This window comes from Echinops telfairi, unplaced genomic scaffold (genome assembly GCF_000313985.2).
Source record: "Echinops telfairi isolate 266 unplaced genomic scaffold, ASM31398v2 ScPeMD7_7457;HRSCAF=8495, whole genome shotgun sequence".
NCBI classification, from domain to species: Eukaryota; Metazoa; Chordata; class Mammalia; order Afrosoricida; family Tenrecidae; genus Echinops; species Echinops telfairi.
Genome location: NW_022111357.1, coordinates 38,998,122 through 39,014,151, shown reverse-complemented (window position 1 = coordinate 39,014,151; position 16,030 = coordinate 38,998,122). Strand labels below are relative to the sequence as shown.

General features: G+C 56.0%; 1 protein-coding gene across 1 annotated transcript; it reads right to left on the bottom strand.

The window, feature by feature from the left end:
• Window positions 1-915: 915 nt before the first annotated feature.
• ICMT (isoprenylcysteine carboxyl methyltransferase) lies at window positions 916-9,781 on the bottom strand. Its single transcript, XM_004705202.2, has 5 exons — window positions 9,566-9,781; window positions 8,668-8,756; window positions 7,618-7,787; window positions 6,105-6,322; window positions 916-3,909 (listed from the first exon to the last, which is right to left on the bottom strand). The coding sequence occupies exons 1-5, from the start codon at window positions 9,758-9,760 to the stop codon at window positions 3,727-3,729; spliced, it is 855 nt and encodes a 284-aa protein (XP_004705259.1). The 5' UTR covers window positions 9,761-9,781; the 3' UTR covers window positions 916-3,726.
• Window positions 9,782-16,030: the final 6,249 nt, after the last annotated feature.

Sequence of the window (16,030 nt, the reverse complement as noted above, 5' to 3'; positions counted from 1 at the left end):
TCGGGAATGCTCCCCGGTGCAGCCTGTACTTGCCGTGCGTCTGTGTGCAGGCCCGTTGGGGTGGGCCCGTCAGGCTGGGCCGACTCAAGTTCCAGATGGCAAGCTGAGGGACACAGGCCCAGCCCCAGGATTCCGGTTTCTCCTGTGCCACCCGGAAGTTCCACCCCTTCGCCGGAGCACTGACTCAGCAAAGGGAAACAAGAGCCCTCCCTTCGGGGCAGGGGCCAAGTTCCCAAAGCAAGAGTGTTGGCCAAGGGACGGTCCCCGGGCACAACTTCCCTGTCCCTCGCCCGAGCTCCTGGACACCTGTTCACCTTTGAAGTGAAAGCACAATTTGGCTGCAGGCTTTTTTCGTCGTTTTTCATATTCCCCACTCCTCCCTAAGATGATCCATTTAATCAAGAAAAGCTAGCTTGTGGGCAGGCACGTGTTAACTTGGGTGGAGAGGAGGGTAACACCCAGTAAAGACGGCAGTCAGCAACCAAAAAGCACAATCAGTTCACCTGCATGACCTAAAATGTAAACCAGTTTGGAGGTAAAGCACCGTGTAGCAGGTGGTCCATCTGAGCCAACATTCAGCCTCTCAGTGGTTCACGCTCCAAATGGCAGCCCCGGAGAACCTCAAGGTGTGGCTGAGCCTATTCTGTCAGTAGATCAATCACCAGGCCTTTGTTCTAAGTGTCCTCTGTTCCCCCCAGAGGCTCCAACATCCCTGGGCCCACTATTTCACACACCAAAGATCCCTGTTCCCAAAGCACTGGGAGGTCCCCGAGGGGCAGGGTTTGTTTCTGGCTGGGCACTAGTGAGAGGCAGGGGTCCGGAAGCGGGTCTGGCAAGGTGGCCCACACCTGGCTGACACAGGCAGGCACCCCTCTCTCTCAAGGTTCTCACCCCCACACACAACCACACTACTGGTCACGGTCAAATCGAGTAGTTTTATTTACAAACCGGAGAGGAAAAAAAAGCAGTTACCGGCCAAGGGAAAATCCCACTTAAAGAATTTTAAGGTAACATAAAATAGTTTAAACTTCTGTGTGTAAAAAGAAGAGTAAATAATCACTCTGCTGAGTTACTCTCCTGGCGGTGAGGCCACCCTGAGTGGTGGGGCCCAGCCCCTCCCTGCAGGGGCCAGAGGAAGCGTCCCTCTGTGACAGAGCAACCGAGGGCTCCTCACCTTGAACTCCGGCAAAAGCAAGCTACAAAGGGATAGCCAACTATCTAAGGCATAAGAAAAAGTGCAGAGAAAGGACAGCGGCTTACTGCTGTTGACCCGTTAGAGGGCCCGGCCACCAAGATGACGGGTATGATTCAGACCTTCTCGAGCCTAAAACGTTAATACGAATTCCTGGTCTGGGTATATTTTCCCTTGATCATGTAACCACTCAGATGATTCCAGAAGTAAGGCGCCCTGGCAAGGGGTGCTTTTTGTGGCTGGGGAAGTAGGGCGTGCTACCTTCTGCCCCGTGAAGGCTCACCACCTCACCTCTGCTGCAGCCAGCCAGCCCGTTCAGCTTCACGCTGGCTCAATGCAGCTGTGTTCTGGGCGATGTGTTCTTCCCCACCTAAGAACGTCTACCTTCAAATCCCTGATGGAGACAGACAGCTGACAGTGACTTAAATTGAAGAGACCAGCTACCTGGCCTTGATTGTGAGCAGCACCCCACCCCCACCCCCGGCTGTTACCTCATTGAACTGATTCTCTGCAGGTGGGACAATTCACTGGCAAACTTAGGGGTGTCACAGGAAATGTGTGGCCCCGGGATGGAGATTACTCACCAACCCTGCCCTCTGAGAGCATGTGGCTTACGACAGACCCTGCTGACATCAGCCGTGGGATCACAAGCCAGGGTGGGGAGGTTCTCGCACAGACCCCCACCTCGTGGAATTGCCTGGGAGAGCCCCGCAGAGCCCAGGGGTGGGACAGCAGCAGTGTCTCCTGGGAGAAGCACTAAAGACTGCCTCCTGGGCTTGTGCAAGCTTGGGGGGCTGGCAGGGCAGGGGTTTTCTGGACAGTATCACCATCATCAGCCTTCCCACCCACACAGCCTGTCCTGAGTGGCTCTCTATCTGCCACAGACATGCCTTTGCGGCTCCCAGGAAGGGCTTTGCGAGATTCCACTCCTCCAGGGCCTCGGCCAGGCTCTGAGCACAGGAGTGGGGGCAGAGGCCAGCCTGTCTCATTCTTACGCTAGCCATCAACGAACCTAAACCTCTTTGGTGTGTGTATATATATAACAACACGGAACGAATTAAGCAGCGACATCTAGAAATAAGTAATTTTCTGAGCGGTGGATATTCTCTTTTAAGCATACAGTGTAGGCGTCTGGTACAGTGAACCCCAGCGTCTCCTTCTCCGTGGGATTTTCACAGACTTCTCCGACAGTAATGATTGCATCCGGGTCATGACTCTCATCCAAGTTACTGAGGACGTCTGACGTGGTTCTACATCCTTACAACACCCCTGTGAGGTAGGTGGTATGGACCCCATTTTACAGATGGGGCCATCTAGGCACAGAAAGGTTAGGTGGCTCCTCTTGGGCTCCGTGTGGCATGGCCTGGCCAAAGAGCTTTGCTCTGGCCGTGGGGCCAGGCCGCCTTCACCTTGGTGATCCATCAGTGCCACCGTGACATAGGGCGGCAGGGCTTTCCTCAGGCCTGTTCCGGACCTAGTGCAGAATCAAACAGGCTTCCCGCCACCTACAACTTACCATCTGCTTCGGAAAGGCAAGCCAGGGGTGGGGGTGGGGCAATATTGACTCAGACAGGGTGTCTTGCTCTACCTAAGATTTCCCATGAGGCAGCTGGCTCCGCACAGACCCCTTTGGACGGGACGGTCTGGTCGGCACTAGGTGGCACAAGCCGGGGGACACCAACAGCAGAGGCAATGGCCACGGTAAGCTGAGCAGGAACACGTCAGCATTGGGGAGAAGAAAAGCCCGTGTGGACAGAGGACTCCGACACCCTGCCTGGAGCGGGCAGGCAGCCACCAAGGACACGGTTTTTGACGTACCCGCCACTGATCACAGCCCCAAGGAGCCCTAGGGCCTCTCTGGACTGGGTGGGGGCCTGGTCAGTGTGGCCTGGGCCATGCTGGGCTGGAAAATCTTGCTGACCTGTAGAAGTTGCAGCTGTAACCTGGCCAGAGCCCCCTTAGAATCTACACTGCTGTTACCAAAAATAGATATGCCAATACAGTTAAATACATGACAACCCAGTATGTCTTAGCAGGAAGTGCCTTTAAAAGCGTATGTATAGACGCTCATGCATTTGAGGACAGAAATAAAGAGGTTACAGCCCTGCCCTCTGAGACGCCCTGTAAAATGAAAGGGTTAAATGTCTTTCTAACGCCATTGGGGATGGGGCCCCCGCTTTGGGCTGGTCCTGGCCTCGAGGTGCCCAGCGGCTTTGCTCCCTCAAGGAGCCTGCCATGGGGATGGGCACATGTGCCTGGGGGAGGGGGCCCTGCCTGGGCCGCCGAGTGCTGCTGTGGTCTGCGCTCCGTGGGCCTGCCGGTCTGTCCGCCCTCCGCTCTGCACAGGAGAACATCACCTGCTGGGTCCCTTGGTTCCTAAGGCCATCTGACCGCCTGCTCTTGAGTGACATTCCAGAAGGGTCACAGGTGACATAGAAAACGATTAGTAGCAAAGTCCCTCCTGTTGGGGGGGCCAGCCGGTGGCAGGGGGCCTCGGAGTTGGGCCCTCACGCCGCCTGGCCCACCACCATCTGTTATAGTTCCACCTTGACGCCCTTAATGAAGGGCAGGCCTGTGGGCACCCGCCTCTTATACTCCAGGTACTCCTCCCCGAAGAAGTGGATCAGGGAGAGCTCCTCCTCTTCTGTCCGATCTCGGAAGAACCGCCACACCGTCAAGGCATAGGCCGCCCCACACACAGGGTTGCAGAGCATCACCTGGGGGGGCAGAAATGAGCCAGGTGAGGAGGGGGTGTGATGATGATGCCAGCTCCTCCATCTCCCGTCCCCCCACCCCCCATGCTCCTGGGGTGTCCATGGTGTGTGACACAGGTCCTTGAGAGGCAAGGCCCACTGGCTCCCACCCACTGCTGCTCCTGGATCAATCATGAAAGGAATGTCAACATTTGGGTCAGGGGGACTCAGGTGGATGGTGGCTCCTCCTCCCAACCCCTGGGTGAGTCCCCCGATGACATGGAGTTCTGTCCCTGAGCACGCACGCTGCCTTCCTGCCCAAGCCTCTGAGCTTCTGCACATGCACCACGGCCCCTGCCCCCTCAGGTAGGCCCAGTGCCTCAGCCCAGCACTCAGGCCCCCCAGCGGCAGCGCCTGCTCTAGTGCTCACCGGGTCCACCAGGAGGCAGGCCACAGTGCAAGAGTCCCCCCAAGTCAAAGCAACTCCTCTACCCCACCTTGCCACCTCACTCACCTGCCTCCTTCCGGGCCTCCCGAGTCCCCCAGGCTGGTGTCTCTTTCGCCAGGAGGTAGGCCACTGTCACCCAAGGCCAGGCAGACCTACCTGTCATCCACCTCTTCCTCTTGACCACAGCTAGCCAGTGCTGGCTGGGTCCCCAGCACCAGGCAGGGGGCCTCCCCACCCATCAGATCACACAGCCCTCTCAGCAAACTGGATGATGCTATGCTACCTAAAGGCCTTGTGGCTTCTCTAGGGAGGTGACAGCAGGTGTCTCATTGAAGAACTCAGGGACAGCCAGCTCTGCCCTTCTGTGTGTGGCTACCTTGATCCCTTGCTGGGGCTTACCTCTCTCGTTCTGTTTGTCAATAGGTACATGCGCTCCCTGTCACTGTTCCACGACAGGTGACAAGCTCGAGCACGCCCTTGGCCTCATTAATACCGAGCTCTAGTGAAACTCAGCCGGTTGGGCAGTGGATATCCCTGCCCTGAGTCCCTGGGGTGCTGCAGATGTAGGTTAAGAGGGCGGTTGAGAAGGGGTACCGCAGAAGGAGTCACACCACCAAGAATAAACAAGTTTAGGACATTCATCACAGTGAAAAATACCCTTGACCTGATGTGAACTTGATTATCATGCGTTAAAATTCACAGCAGGAATATCCAGGTCAGCTGGCATAACATAGCCCACAAACAGAACATTCATTCTCCATTGGCCAGGAGCAGCCGGGGTCCTAGACGCTTACAAGCGGCTATCTAAGCTGTGCCGATGGCACCTCTCCTTGGCTGGAGCAAAGAAGAATGAAGAAAATCCAAAACTTCAGGGAATGATTAGTCCAGGGGGCTAATGGACCACAGGACCCACAGCGTCCATTCCCTGAGACCAGAAGACCTAGATGGTTCCCAGCTACGATGACTGACCACTGACCAGGATCACAATAAAAAGTCTTGCACAGGGTGGGCGGAGAAAAAAGTGTAGAATAGAATTCAGAACCATTAAACAAGGCTGGACTGTATGGTCTGCTAGAGGCTAGTGGAAGCCCTGAGATTGTGATCCCTCAAAACCTATAGCAACTCTATAGGACAGGGTAGACCTGCTCCCACACCCGCACACCTGCACCTCCGAGTTCCCGAGACTGTGTCTCCCGAGGAGCGGCGAGTGGTTTCAAACTGCTGACCTTGCAGTGAGCAGCCCAACTCCTATACCACTGTGCCTCCAGGGCACCTCTGAAATGGAAAATGTTCCTGGGGAATCCATGCTCACCCAAGGAACAGTTGGGCTTATAAACCCCACCAGGAGAAAAGTCCTCCCCAGTGCAATCAACCCTAGGAGACCAAGCGGGCAGCACTTTGCCCAAAAGCCATCTCAGGGGACAGGAAGGTTCAGGAAAGGACAAGGAGCAGAAACAGGAAACCCAGGGAGAAGCGGGAAGAGAGCTGCTAAGCCGAATGGAGTGCAGCCAATGCGATGTAGCGAGGTGTGTGTCACCGGTGGCAGGGAAACTTCATTTGCTCTGCAAACTTTCACCCATAGGACGACAAAAGATTTTGGGTTTTTTGGAAATCTCATGAGAAAGATGCAAGAGCTTGACTGATTTAAAATAAAATCCAAAGACAACAGCAACTGTGAGACTACCCTGAACACCACCGAGGCGTACAGGTGAGAAAGCGTACGGGCGTGACCTGGACAAGAGTAACGTCTGCCCCCGGCGGGATACTCTACCTGGGTCCCGATACTCCAGTAAAACCATCCGACGTAGGACGGGTGCCGGAACCAGGCGTACACGCCGCTCCTCACCAGCGTGTGGGTGTCGGACTTTTCATTCTGCACCACGTGGTTGAAGTTGGAGCCGGCGGTAAACATGGCCGCTTTCCTCAGGCACTCCCCAAAGATCACCATCAGCAGTCCGGTGACGCTCAGCCAGGTCACCTGCTTCAGCTCTGCGGGGGAAGAGACACCAGTGACCCACGGAGAACGTGGCAGCCTTTCCGTTAACTCTACCCAAGGGGACCTCTCTCCCCAGAGGTGGAACCCCTGGAAACCAGCTGGGGGGAGGGAGGGCAATTAGCACATGCCATCACCACAGCGGCACACTGAATGATAAACCAGACAAGGTCCCCAAGTCGTGCTGCTCACCCACTGACTTCCAGGTGGTGCCGAGGTGCCAGGGGCTGTAAGAGCATCAAGATAAAGAGGCCCTGCTTTCTGGACCATGTCCCCTACCCACCACCCCCAGGAGTCCTAAGATACAGCTAAGTGAAGCAGACAATACTAATTAACAGGTGGGTGGTCTGCCCCCCCCACCCTACCCCCCCGCATCCCCGCTCTGGGGCACCTTGAAGAAAGACTGGTGACTGCTGGTGCTGGGTGGCGGCACATCGATTTCTGATTCACAGCTTCCCTGTGCGACAGAGTGGAACTGTCTGTAAACTGCCCATAGGGTTCTCTGAGCTGTCCTACTTCCATGTGCAGATCACCAGGCCCTGCTCCTGCAGAGCCGCTGGGGGTTCATGCCGGCAGCCCCTGCTTTGTGCTGGTAGCTCAGTGCCATCTGGCCGCCTTGAAAGCGTGCAGTCAAGAGAACCCGACACCTGGCAGCTCCGCTCGAGAGCCGGAAAGTGACCGGAAGGCCGAGTGCTCTCTGCCCTGGGAGCCACACCACACACACTCCGTTTCCTGAGCAAAGTTCGATTCCAGAGCAGGTGCCAGATGCCGAGGTTGACTGCTAACAAAATCTTCCCATATTATGCCTCACGTCATGCAAACAAGTCCTCTGGCTGACTGCCACCTAAGAGCGAGCAGGTGGGCCCTCGAGGGCGGAGCAGAGCTGCCCAGTAGGGTTCCCAAGGTAGTTTGCCCTGCTGACCTTTTGGTTAGCAGTCGAACACTTCCCAGGGGCCCACTTCAAAAGTCACAGGCGATCCATGTCCCCAAGCCTCTGCTAACCCTAAAATTAGGGTTCTAACTACTGAGTCACGGCGGTGTAAAGTGACACTAGAAGTTGTCCCCCGTCATAGGAGGTTTACAGCAGAAGGTCAGCCCGTCCTCACTTCGGGATCCGTTTCTAGTTAGTGCTCATCTTTTATAAAGAGCTTAGCGAGGAGGAGGTCTGGGGCGACACCACTCAAGGGGATTAGGCCTGAGGAGCAGCCAATGTCATTGCCCTGGCTCTCCTAGAAGCCGTTGTCCCCACCCCTGCCTTGCCCCGCCCTCTGGGGGAACCAGGCACACCAACCTGGCCAGAAGATATTTTCGAGTGTGAACTCTATCCAAGACGAAAGGGCAGCTACGGTATACTCCAGACTGTGGTTCAGGAGAAAGGAATCCAAGGACAGACTTTTGGGATTGTTGACTGCCGTCACTAAGTACTCCGAGTAGTGGAACAGTGACAGGGAGCACATGTACCTATTGACAAACAGAACGAGAGAGGTAAGCCCCAGCAAGGGATCAAGGTAGCCACACACAGAAGGGCAGAGCTGGCTGTCCCTGAGTTCTACAATGAGACACTTGCTGTCGCCTCCCTAGAGAAGCCACAGGCCTTTAGGTAGCATAGCATCATCCAGTTTGCACAGGCTTTTTTTTTTTCAGGGTTGGTGATTTTGAAGGTCATCAGGAAGGAGGATAAAACAAACAAATAAACAAACAGGTGAGGAAGGCCATGTGGGCCCTTCGTTTGGCCTTTTTATAGGGACAACACACACGGTGAGCCATGCGAGAGGGCTGCAGGGATGCTGCAGGGATGTAAGCTGAGTTCAAAATGTCAACATAACTGAAATCACTCCAGCAAGGCTGGATGAAGTGGCTCGGAGCATTGCTAACAGGAGGTGAAGCTGTTTACCTAGAGACCACTGGTCCCTGTCCAGATCGGGACTAGAATGCCCCAAGGTCTGAAATCACATGGAGGGGGCTATAATATTTGTGACCTACTTGAGTGGTTATTGGAGATGGAAGGGCCTATGAATGAAGACAAGCTGGAGCCTTGTCCCTTCCCTTTGCCAAGGATGTAGTCGATTCCGGGTAGGGCTGCTCACCTTCCTGAATGCTGTCCCTGCAGCTGCAGCGCAGAGAGGGCACCTGTTAGGAGTGTGCCAGGGAGACCCACGGGCAGGAAATTGCAAGTCTGAGATGGCAGAGTCCAGGTGGAAACAGATCACCTGTTTCCACGGAATCCTGACCTGCCTCGCTCAGGCAAAGAGGACACTGGGAGATGGCTGGAGAAGCGGCAGCTGACCTTCTGATCCAGCCACCCTCTCCTCAGAACCATTATCCCCAAAGTACTGCTTACCAGCCAAAGTGATTCCAAGAAGACTGGCTAAAACTTAGCAGCATGCCGCAGCCAAAGACAAAACCGAGGAAACAAGCGCGAATGGCTATCTGAAATAGACCCAAAAGAGCTCCGTCACCAGGCCATTCTGGGAGCACAGAACCAGGCTGCTGGGCCTCCTGGGATAAGCTGGCCATTGCAGTCACTGACAGCAGATTTGCTCCGAAGTTAAGTGGCGGAAGCCAGGCCAAGCGGCCTGGATTCACCACCAGCCGGGTCCCTCTCACTAGCTTGTGGACTTGGGCAAGTTACTTAACCTCTCTGAATCTGCTTCCCCATCCACAAAATGGGGCTGATAACAGTACTTACCTCACAGCACTGCTGAGATTGTCTGCATGAAGCACTTCGAAAGTGCAACGTGATTTTTCGCGGCCATAACTATTATTGCTACTACTGATATTATTCACGGCTGGGAGAAGATCCCGGAAAGCCCCGCGTATTGGTAGGATCTCCCCGATCTTTTTAGCAGACCTGACCATGGCTCCACACCCAGCGCCCTCCGTGGGCATGCGGGGGCCCTTTGACCTCGGGGGTGGCAGCAGGCAAGGCTCCACACCTTAAATTACATAAAGGACCTAGGACGCTGCCTCCTCCCCATGCCAGCGCATCCGCCGCAGCCGCGGGGCGGCACGAACTGCCACGACCACCACCCACTCCTCGGGTGGACGGGGCTCCCTGCCCCGGACGCCTCCAGAACCCTGCGAGGCGGGGTCCCAGGTCAGATCCGAACTTGCGGCTCGAAAGCACGCCCAGGCGAGGAGTGCCCTCTTCGCGGACCCCGCTCCCAGCAGCCCCAGCCCCGCGCGAGGAGGTGCGCGGTCCCCGCCGCGGTCCGCGACCCGCCCGGTCCGGCCCCCACCTGGTAGCGCGGCGGCCGGTAGAGCAGCAGCAGCAGCGCGTTGAGCCCCGCCACGTAGAGCGCCAGCCCGGTGCGGCCCTGCAGGCCGGCGCGCGTGAGCAGCGGCAGCGCGAGGACCGAGGCTCCCAGCAGGAAGGTGGCGAGGCTGAGGCGCGCCTCGGAGCCCGGCGGAGCCCGCGCCATGCAACCCGCCATGGCGCAGGGCGGCGGACGAGCGGACGGCGGCGGTTCCTGTAGCCCGGGGAAACCCGCCGGGCGCGCCTGCGCACTGCGCCATTGAAGCCGCGCGGGGAAGGGCAACCTGCCCGCAGCTGCGCACACGGAGAGAGTTCTCGCGAGACTGCCTCCCAGCGGGGCCGCTGGCCTGAATTTGGCGGGAGCGCCCCGCCCCGCTTCGTCCCGGTCGCTCGTCTTCCGGGCACTGCTGACCCTGGGGGAGCGGCGGTGGAGTGCAGGCTGCCTTTGGGCCCAGAACTCACCGCCAGTATCTGCCCCAGGTTTGCCCCAAACTGAGTTGTTTCCGTCCGAAGAGACCCCTTGAAATGGGAAGCTGCCCCTCCTCGCCCCCGCTCACCCAGTTCCCGAAGCCTGGCACCCTGCCGCACGCAGGCGCGGACCGGGTAGACTTTTCCTGCCGCCCCCCACGCCCCCAATCTGCGGACCCTCTCCGGCCGCGCGCGGGGCTCCCTGGGTGCCTTGCAAGCATCCAGGCGAGAGCGACCGCAGGTCGTTTAAAATCCGTGCGCGCACACCTACGCGGGTTTTCAAAGACGGACTTGCAAAACGGGGATTGGTTTGGATGGCGGAGCGGGCAAGCGGGAATGCATCGGCTCAGAAGGTTGATCGCAATATACGTAAACACCGAAGTTTAACAGCACGCTTCTTTAAACAGTAGAACGCTGGGCTCCGTTCGTTTTCCCTCTCTGTTCTGTTCCACCACCCCCACCACCCCTGTAGATTGCCTACAGCGAACATCTGTTTTACCATCAGAAGTTGTTCTTTGCAGTTTTAAAGGGACCCGTGCCCCCGGAAGGTCACCGAACGGTGACGAGGAAGAAGTCGCCTAAACAGGTGGCTAAACAGTCGCCTTCCTGCGGCTGAAGGGCTGGAGGAGAGGGGAGACCCGCTCAGAGGGGCAGCACCGAGGCCAAGGAGGCCGCAGGGAAGAGTGCAGCCCTGGGACCCATGGGGCCGCCTGCCCCCGCTGGAAACGAGGGCAAGGGCGTCCGTCCACGCGGAGGGGGCACCGCTTTCCAGGAAGAGGCGGAAGGGAACCAGCCCGAAGGGGTTAGACAACTGGGCTGAGGGATGGATGGAAAGCCTGGTTGGCATCCTAGGCCCCCATGCCTCACTTTGCGACCCCGGACAATTAAATTCTAGGAGCCTGGGTTTCTGCAAAACGGAGCTCCCGTCATAAAATGTTGTTGTTAGGTGCATGGAGTAGGTTCCGGGGGCGCATAGAGACATCAGACAACAGAACCAAACTGACGGGCCCGAGCCAACCCCACAGTTGTTCTTAATGTCTGAGTCCATTGTTGTATCCACTGTGTCAATCCATCCTGTCCAGGGCTTCCTCTCTTCCGCTGCCCCTCTGCATGCTATTCTTCCATAAAGTATTCTAAGTACTTTCCACAAAACTCCAAGACACCAATGTTCCCTAATAGAACTGCTCGGTAGGGTTCTCTTGCTTGTAATCTTAAAGAAGCAGATCACCAGGCCTTTCTTCCACAGAACCCCTGTGAGTTCAAACCACCAACCTTTCTGTTAGTCATCAAGCAGAAACGTGGCACACCCTAGAGACCTCAAAGCCAGTGTGGTGTCTAAACGGTGCTTGGAAGACGTTTGCTAAAGGAAGGTGATGGCAAATGAAAGAAAATGTAATGTTTTAAACTTCGAAGTTACACAGTTGCGACAAGTGGGTGTCAAGGAGGAATGGGGACTTTTGGGGGCTGGCCCTGCTCACCGTTTTTTTCAGGATCTTCTCTAGGCTTGGGGCCCCTGCGCCAGGATGCCATGAGGCCACTAGGGGGCACTCCTGGCAGCTTCACCCTTGGGAGGGAAGCTGGTCCAAGGATGGAAAATCACTCCCCTAAGTTTCTCCTCTGCATTTTATTCTTGCCCTCTCTGCTCTCTTTGGGCCCCCCTTGCCCACAGTGACCGTCCCCTTTCTAGAGGCGTAGACTAACCCGGTCGTTCAGACTGGAGACCTCGAACCTCGTCAACCCCTCACCGTCTTCTTCAGCTTCATCTGGGAGTAGAGAAGAGAGGGGAGACAACCTGGGGCCAAATCGGGGGAGAGGGCTGTTTCGACGTTGCCTGTGGCACCCAGAGAAACACGCGAGGCACACACTCCTGCAGAGACAGACGGAGACCTTTCGAAATTTGACCGAACAAATCTAATACGCACCGGTTTTTCCTGTGTGGAAAGTGCAAGGCTTGGGGGATAGCAAACCCACAAAAATATAAGGAAAAACATAGCTCTGCTGACAGGGGCAATCCTTGCGGGCCTCTCCTTCTAAATAAGCATGTGAATGTGTTTTGTTCTAGGAGCTGCAAGACCGTCACAAAGGGAGCCCTTTATCTTGCAGGAAGATCCCTTTGCAGCCCCCCTTCCAGCCCTGCCCCCCCCCACACACACACACAACCTGCTCACTGGGAGAGGTGGCTTTTCTTAGGGAACCCACGTGGGGACCCCTCCTGTTTTAAAGCGTGCTAACACCTGCAAGTTAAACTGCAGGCTAAATTAGCCTTCCTTTTCTTAAAAAGGAGCCCTGGCAGCCAAGCTGGTGGTACTGGGCTGTTAGCCTCCAGTTGGTGGTTCAGATTCAGGGGCCACTCCCCAGGAGAAAGATAAGCTCTCTGCTTCTGTATAATCTTAGAAACTTGAGAACAGCCACCTACGGGGCAACTGTTGGTCTCTCCGCATCTGGAGGAAAGAAGAGTGATGAAAATCGAAAGATGTGGAAACATTTAGTCCAAGGAATGGATGGATTATTCAACATTGTCCTCCATAACCCTGAGACCAGAAAAATTAGACACTGCCTGGCAACCCCTACCAATTGCTCTTTTAAAAAAAATCACATTAGAAAGTCCTTGGTAGATTAAGAGACAAATGTGGAACAAAACCCCAAGTCTTAAGAGAGACCAGGATTACTGGTCGGTCGGATCCAGACTGGTGGACCGGCCCCTCCCCCCTCCAAGACTGGCCTTTAGTTACCCTTCAGGTCTGGAACAGAACTCTCCCCATCATCCCATGGGGATAATCAACCATGTAAGATCCAAAGGGTAGCATTTCCCCAAGGACAAAGGACCAAGTGTTAGGAAAGAAGGGATGGGAACGGGAAACAGGGAGGAAGTGGGTGAGTGAAGGGCTTGTCATCAGTGACATGGACGGGTGGGTGTAAAGCCGATGATCCGCGTGCTCGCCACATCTTCACCTAATTCACAAGAACAGGGTTTAAAAAACGGGTTTGTGGTCTTGGGAACCCTTCTCTGCCCTATAGGGTTGTTACGAAATAAAATCAAGTGGGTCACAGTGGGTCTTTGGTTTCTTAAAAGGAGCCCTGGTTGTGCAGAGGCTAAAGCACTTGGCTGCGAACCTAAAGGTAGAGCAGCCATGACAAGCAATCAGCTTCTACGTAACAGTTGTGTCCTGTCCTTACGGTGTGACTCTGAGTTGGAATTGACTCGATGGTAATGTGTTGGGGTTTTGTTTTCTTTATAAAGAGGAATCTTGGGGGACATCTCAGTAGCTAAGTACCCACTACTGACCAAAACGTTGGCCGTTTGATCCCCGGCTGCTCCACTGGAGAGAGGTGTGCAGGCTGCCTCCATTAACATGCACGATCTTGGAGAGCCTGTGGGATTCGTGGCCATCAAGTGGACTCCGGCACACAGCAACCCCGGGGAATAGAATACACCTGCCCCTGTGGATTTCCGAGGCTGGAAATCATGACGGGAGCAGAAAGCCTCATCGTTTTGAGCAGCTGGCTGGCTGAGGGATTCAAACTGCTGACCTTGCCTTTAGCAGCCCAATGCCCCCATTAGCCACCAGGGCCTTCCCTATGGGGAGAGGGGGGTAGTTGTAGTCTAGCCAACAGTGTTGCCAGCACTCAGAATTGACTACAAGGGAACAGATTGGGTGTGGGTTTTTTCATGAGGCTGCTTTCTGTCAAGTAAGAGTTCCTGAGTAGGACACATTGTAAACGTGCTCAGCAACTAACCAAAAAGTTGGGAGATTCGAGTCCATTCAGAGGTGCCTGGGCAGAGAGGCCTGGTGATCTGCTTCCAAGAACTCGGCTGCTGAAAGCCCTAGGGTGCACAGTTCTCTGATACGCATGGGGTCACCAAGAGTGGGTTCTGACTTGGAGGGCAACTGGCTTTTCTATCAAACAAGAAAGAGTGTGGAAAGTGGATAGGCCCCAGGCGGCCAGGAGGTAGGACAAGGATGAGCCCTCTGCTCCTCTTTCTGTAGCTGGAGAAATCAAGTACCTCCTCTTGAGGATGGAAAGTTTGCTAGGGACACCTCCAGACCCATGCAGGCAGAAGTCAAGGAAACTGCCCTCTAACCATCCTTTCTCACCCAATAGGCTTCTCTTTTAAGGACACAGCCCACCTGCTGTTCTCAGTCATTCACAGGCCTCTGTCTGCCTGTCTCCACGTGGGGGCCAGGAGGCCCAGTGGGAGGGGCCTGTCCCTTGTGGGAACCCTGGTCCTCTAAAGGTTTACTTCCCTTCCTCCTCCCATTCTGGCCTGGAAGCATGAAAAACCCTCCCCCCACCCCCTACACCCAGCCTGGAAACGGGTAAATGACAGTGTCATTTATGAGCACATCAGCCTGAAGTACATAAGTCATACGTGCACAAAGGGGACGGGTAAATATTTAAAGATTAGAGCCAGCTGGGGAGAGACACAAAGGGCTGGGACAATGGGGGTCTCCCTGAATTCACTCTCCCTGAGCTGGGCCAGCCGGGTTCAGTGTTGATGCACTCACTGGACTCCCAGCCTTTGTCCCCTGAAAGGCTCTCGGCTGCCTGGCTATTCTAGTCCCCACACAACTAAAGAGAGTTAAACAATCGTAGCCTCTCCAACCCCATCTGGAAACAATGGGCCTAGCCACTTCAGTGCTTTTGCTGTGTCCCAATAGTTAATTACACGGAGCAATCACTTCATTCCACTTTGAAATGCATCTGCAGAGGGGCATTCCCCCCTCCACCCACAGCCAGCCAGCAGTCTACACAGTGCCCACCAGTAAGTACTGGGGCTACAGGAGAGAGGGGCTCCCAGCCTGGGCTGAGAAGGTCTTGGGATAAGACAGTGGGTCCTCTCATAGGACTCTTGTCCAGGGTGCTGCAAGCCCCCTCCCCAGCTTGTTTCCACACTAGGTGCTAGGACAAGTTCGTTTCCTGTTCAAATGGGGGAAGGGGACAAAAAATACACAGGCCACTTTTGCCTTAAGTGTCCCAGCAAGAAAACCAAGGCCCGGTTGCAGCACCAGCGGTCGGATCCAAGAGCCGGGCGAGGTTACCGAAGGAAGAGCCTTTCCTTGACCGAGCAGAGGGCGGCTTGGGTCTCTGGCGCCTGCCGGGCCCATGTGCTCCTTTCCTGGCGCCTTGGGGCTCCGAATGCTAAAAACGGAAACGGAGCTTGGCCTACATTGGCTCGCTTCAGCCCGGCTTCTAAGTGCGTCCTTGCCTGCCCGGTCCCCGCAGCGCCATGTCCTTTTCTCTCTCGGCGAGGACGCCCCGCAGCGGACAGCATCGCTGCTCCCCCACCTCTGAAAAACGCTTCTCCCTTCCCACCCCCGCGAGGGCGCACGTGGGATGCCCAGGGGGCGTTCCAGGCACACTGAGTGGGGGTGCGTCCGTGAGACCCCGTATGGGTTTCAGAAAAGGGAGATTTCTTGACTACTTTCCAGTGACCTTGTCAGATGCCAAGGGCTGACGAGAGCTCCATGAGGGAAAGCGGCTGCCCAGAAGCGGAGCCGGAATTGATGGGAGGACGGGATAAGACAGCACCTGCCTCCAGGCTCCGGAAGGAAGATGGGCTTGGAAAGCGCCATCCTTGAAGCCTGAGGGGCCTCTGCCGGCTTGAGTGGAGAGGGGGCCGAAGGGGCTGTTTGCTTGGCGGAATCCTCTCTGGGGTGGGAGTCAGCCCATCGAGGATCCTAGGGAAGGCCACAGGGGAGGGGGCGCAGCATGTGGCGCCCCGGGTGGGCAGGCGCGCGGCAGCCCGTTAAGTGGGTCGGGGTGAAGCGTGCGGACACTGAATCCCGCCACTGGCTGGCCTCGCCTCCCGCAGCCAAAGCAGAACATTTCGAATTAGCGCATTTTGTGGCCAATTTTACACTGGTTAAGAGACACTGCGCCACCCACGTGATCCGCCCCACCCAGTGCGGCCAGAATCCGAGGGCATGGACTCGGGAAGGGGTTGGTCCCAGAGTGGCAAGTGCCAGGGCGCCAGCGG

Bases quoted from the DNA above. Each gene is read 5' to 3' on its own strand.
- ICMT (XM_004705202.2), bottom strand. From the start codon at position 9,760: ATGGCGGGTTGCATGGCGCGGGCTCCGCCGGGCTCCGAGGCGCGCCTC. The intron at 7,788-8,667 runs GTAAGCAGTACT...GTTTGTCAATAG, and splicing joins TCTTGGAATCACTTTGGCTG to GTACATGTGCTCCCTGTCAC. The intron at 3,910-6,104 runs GTAGAGTATCCC...CTGCCCCCCCAG, and splicing joins ACTGGAGTATCGGGACCCAG to GTGATGCTCTGCAACCCTGT.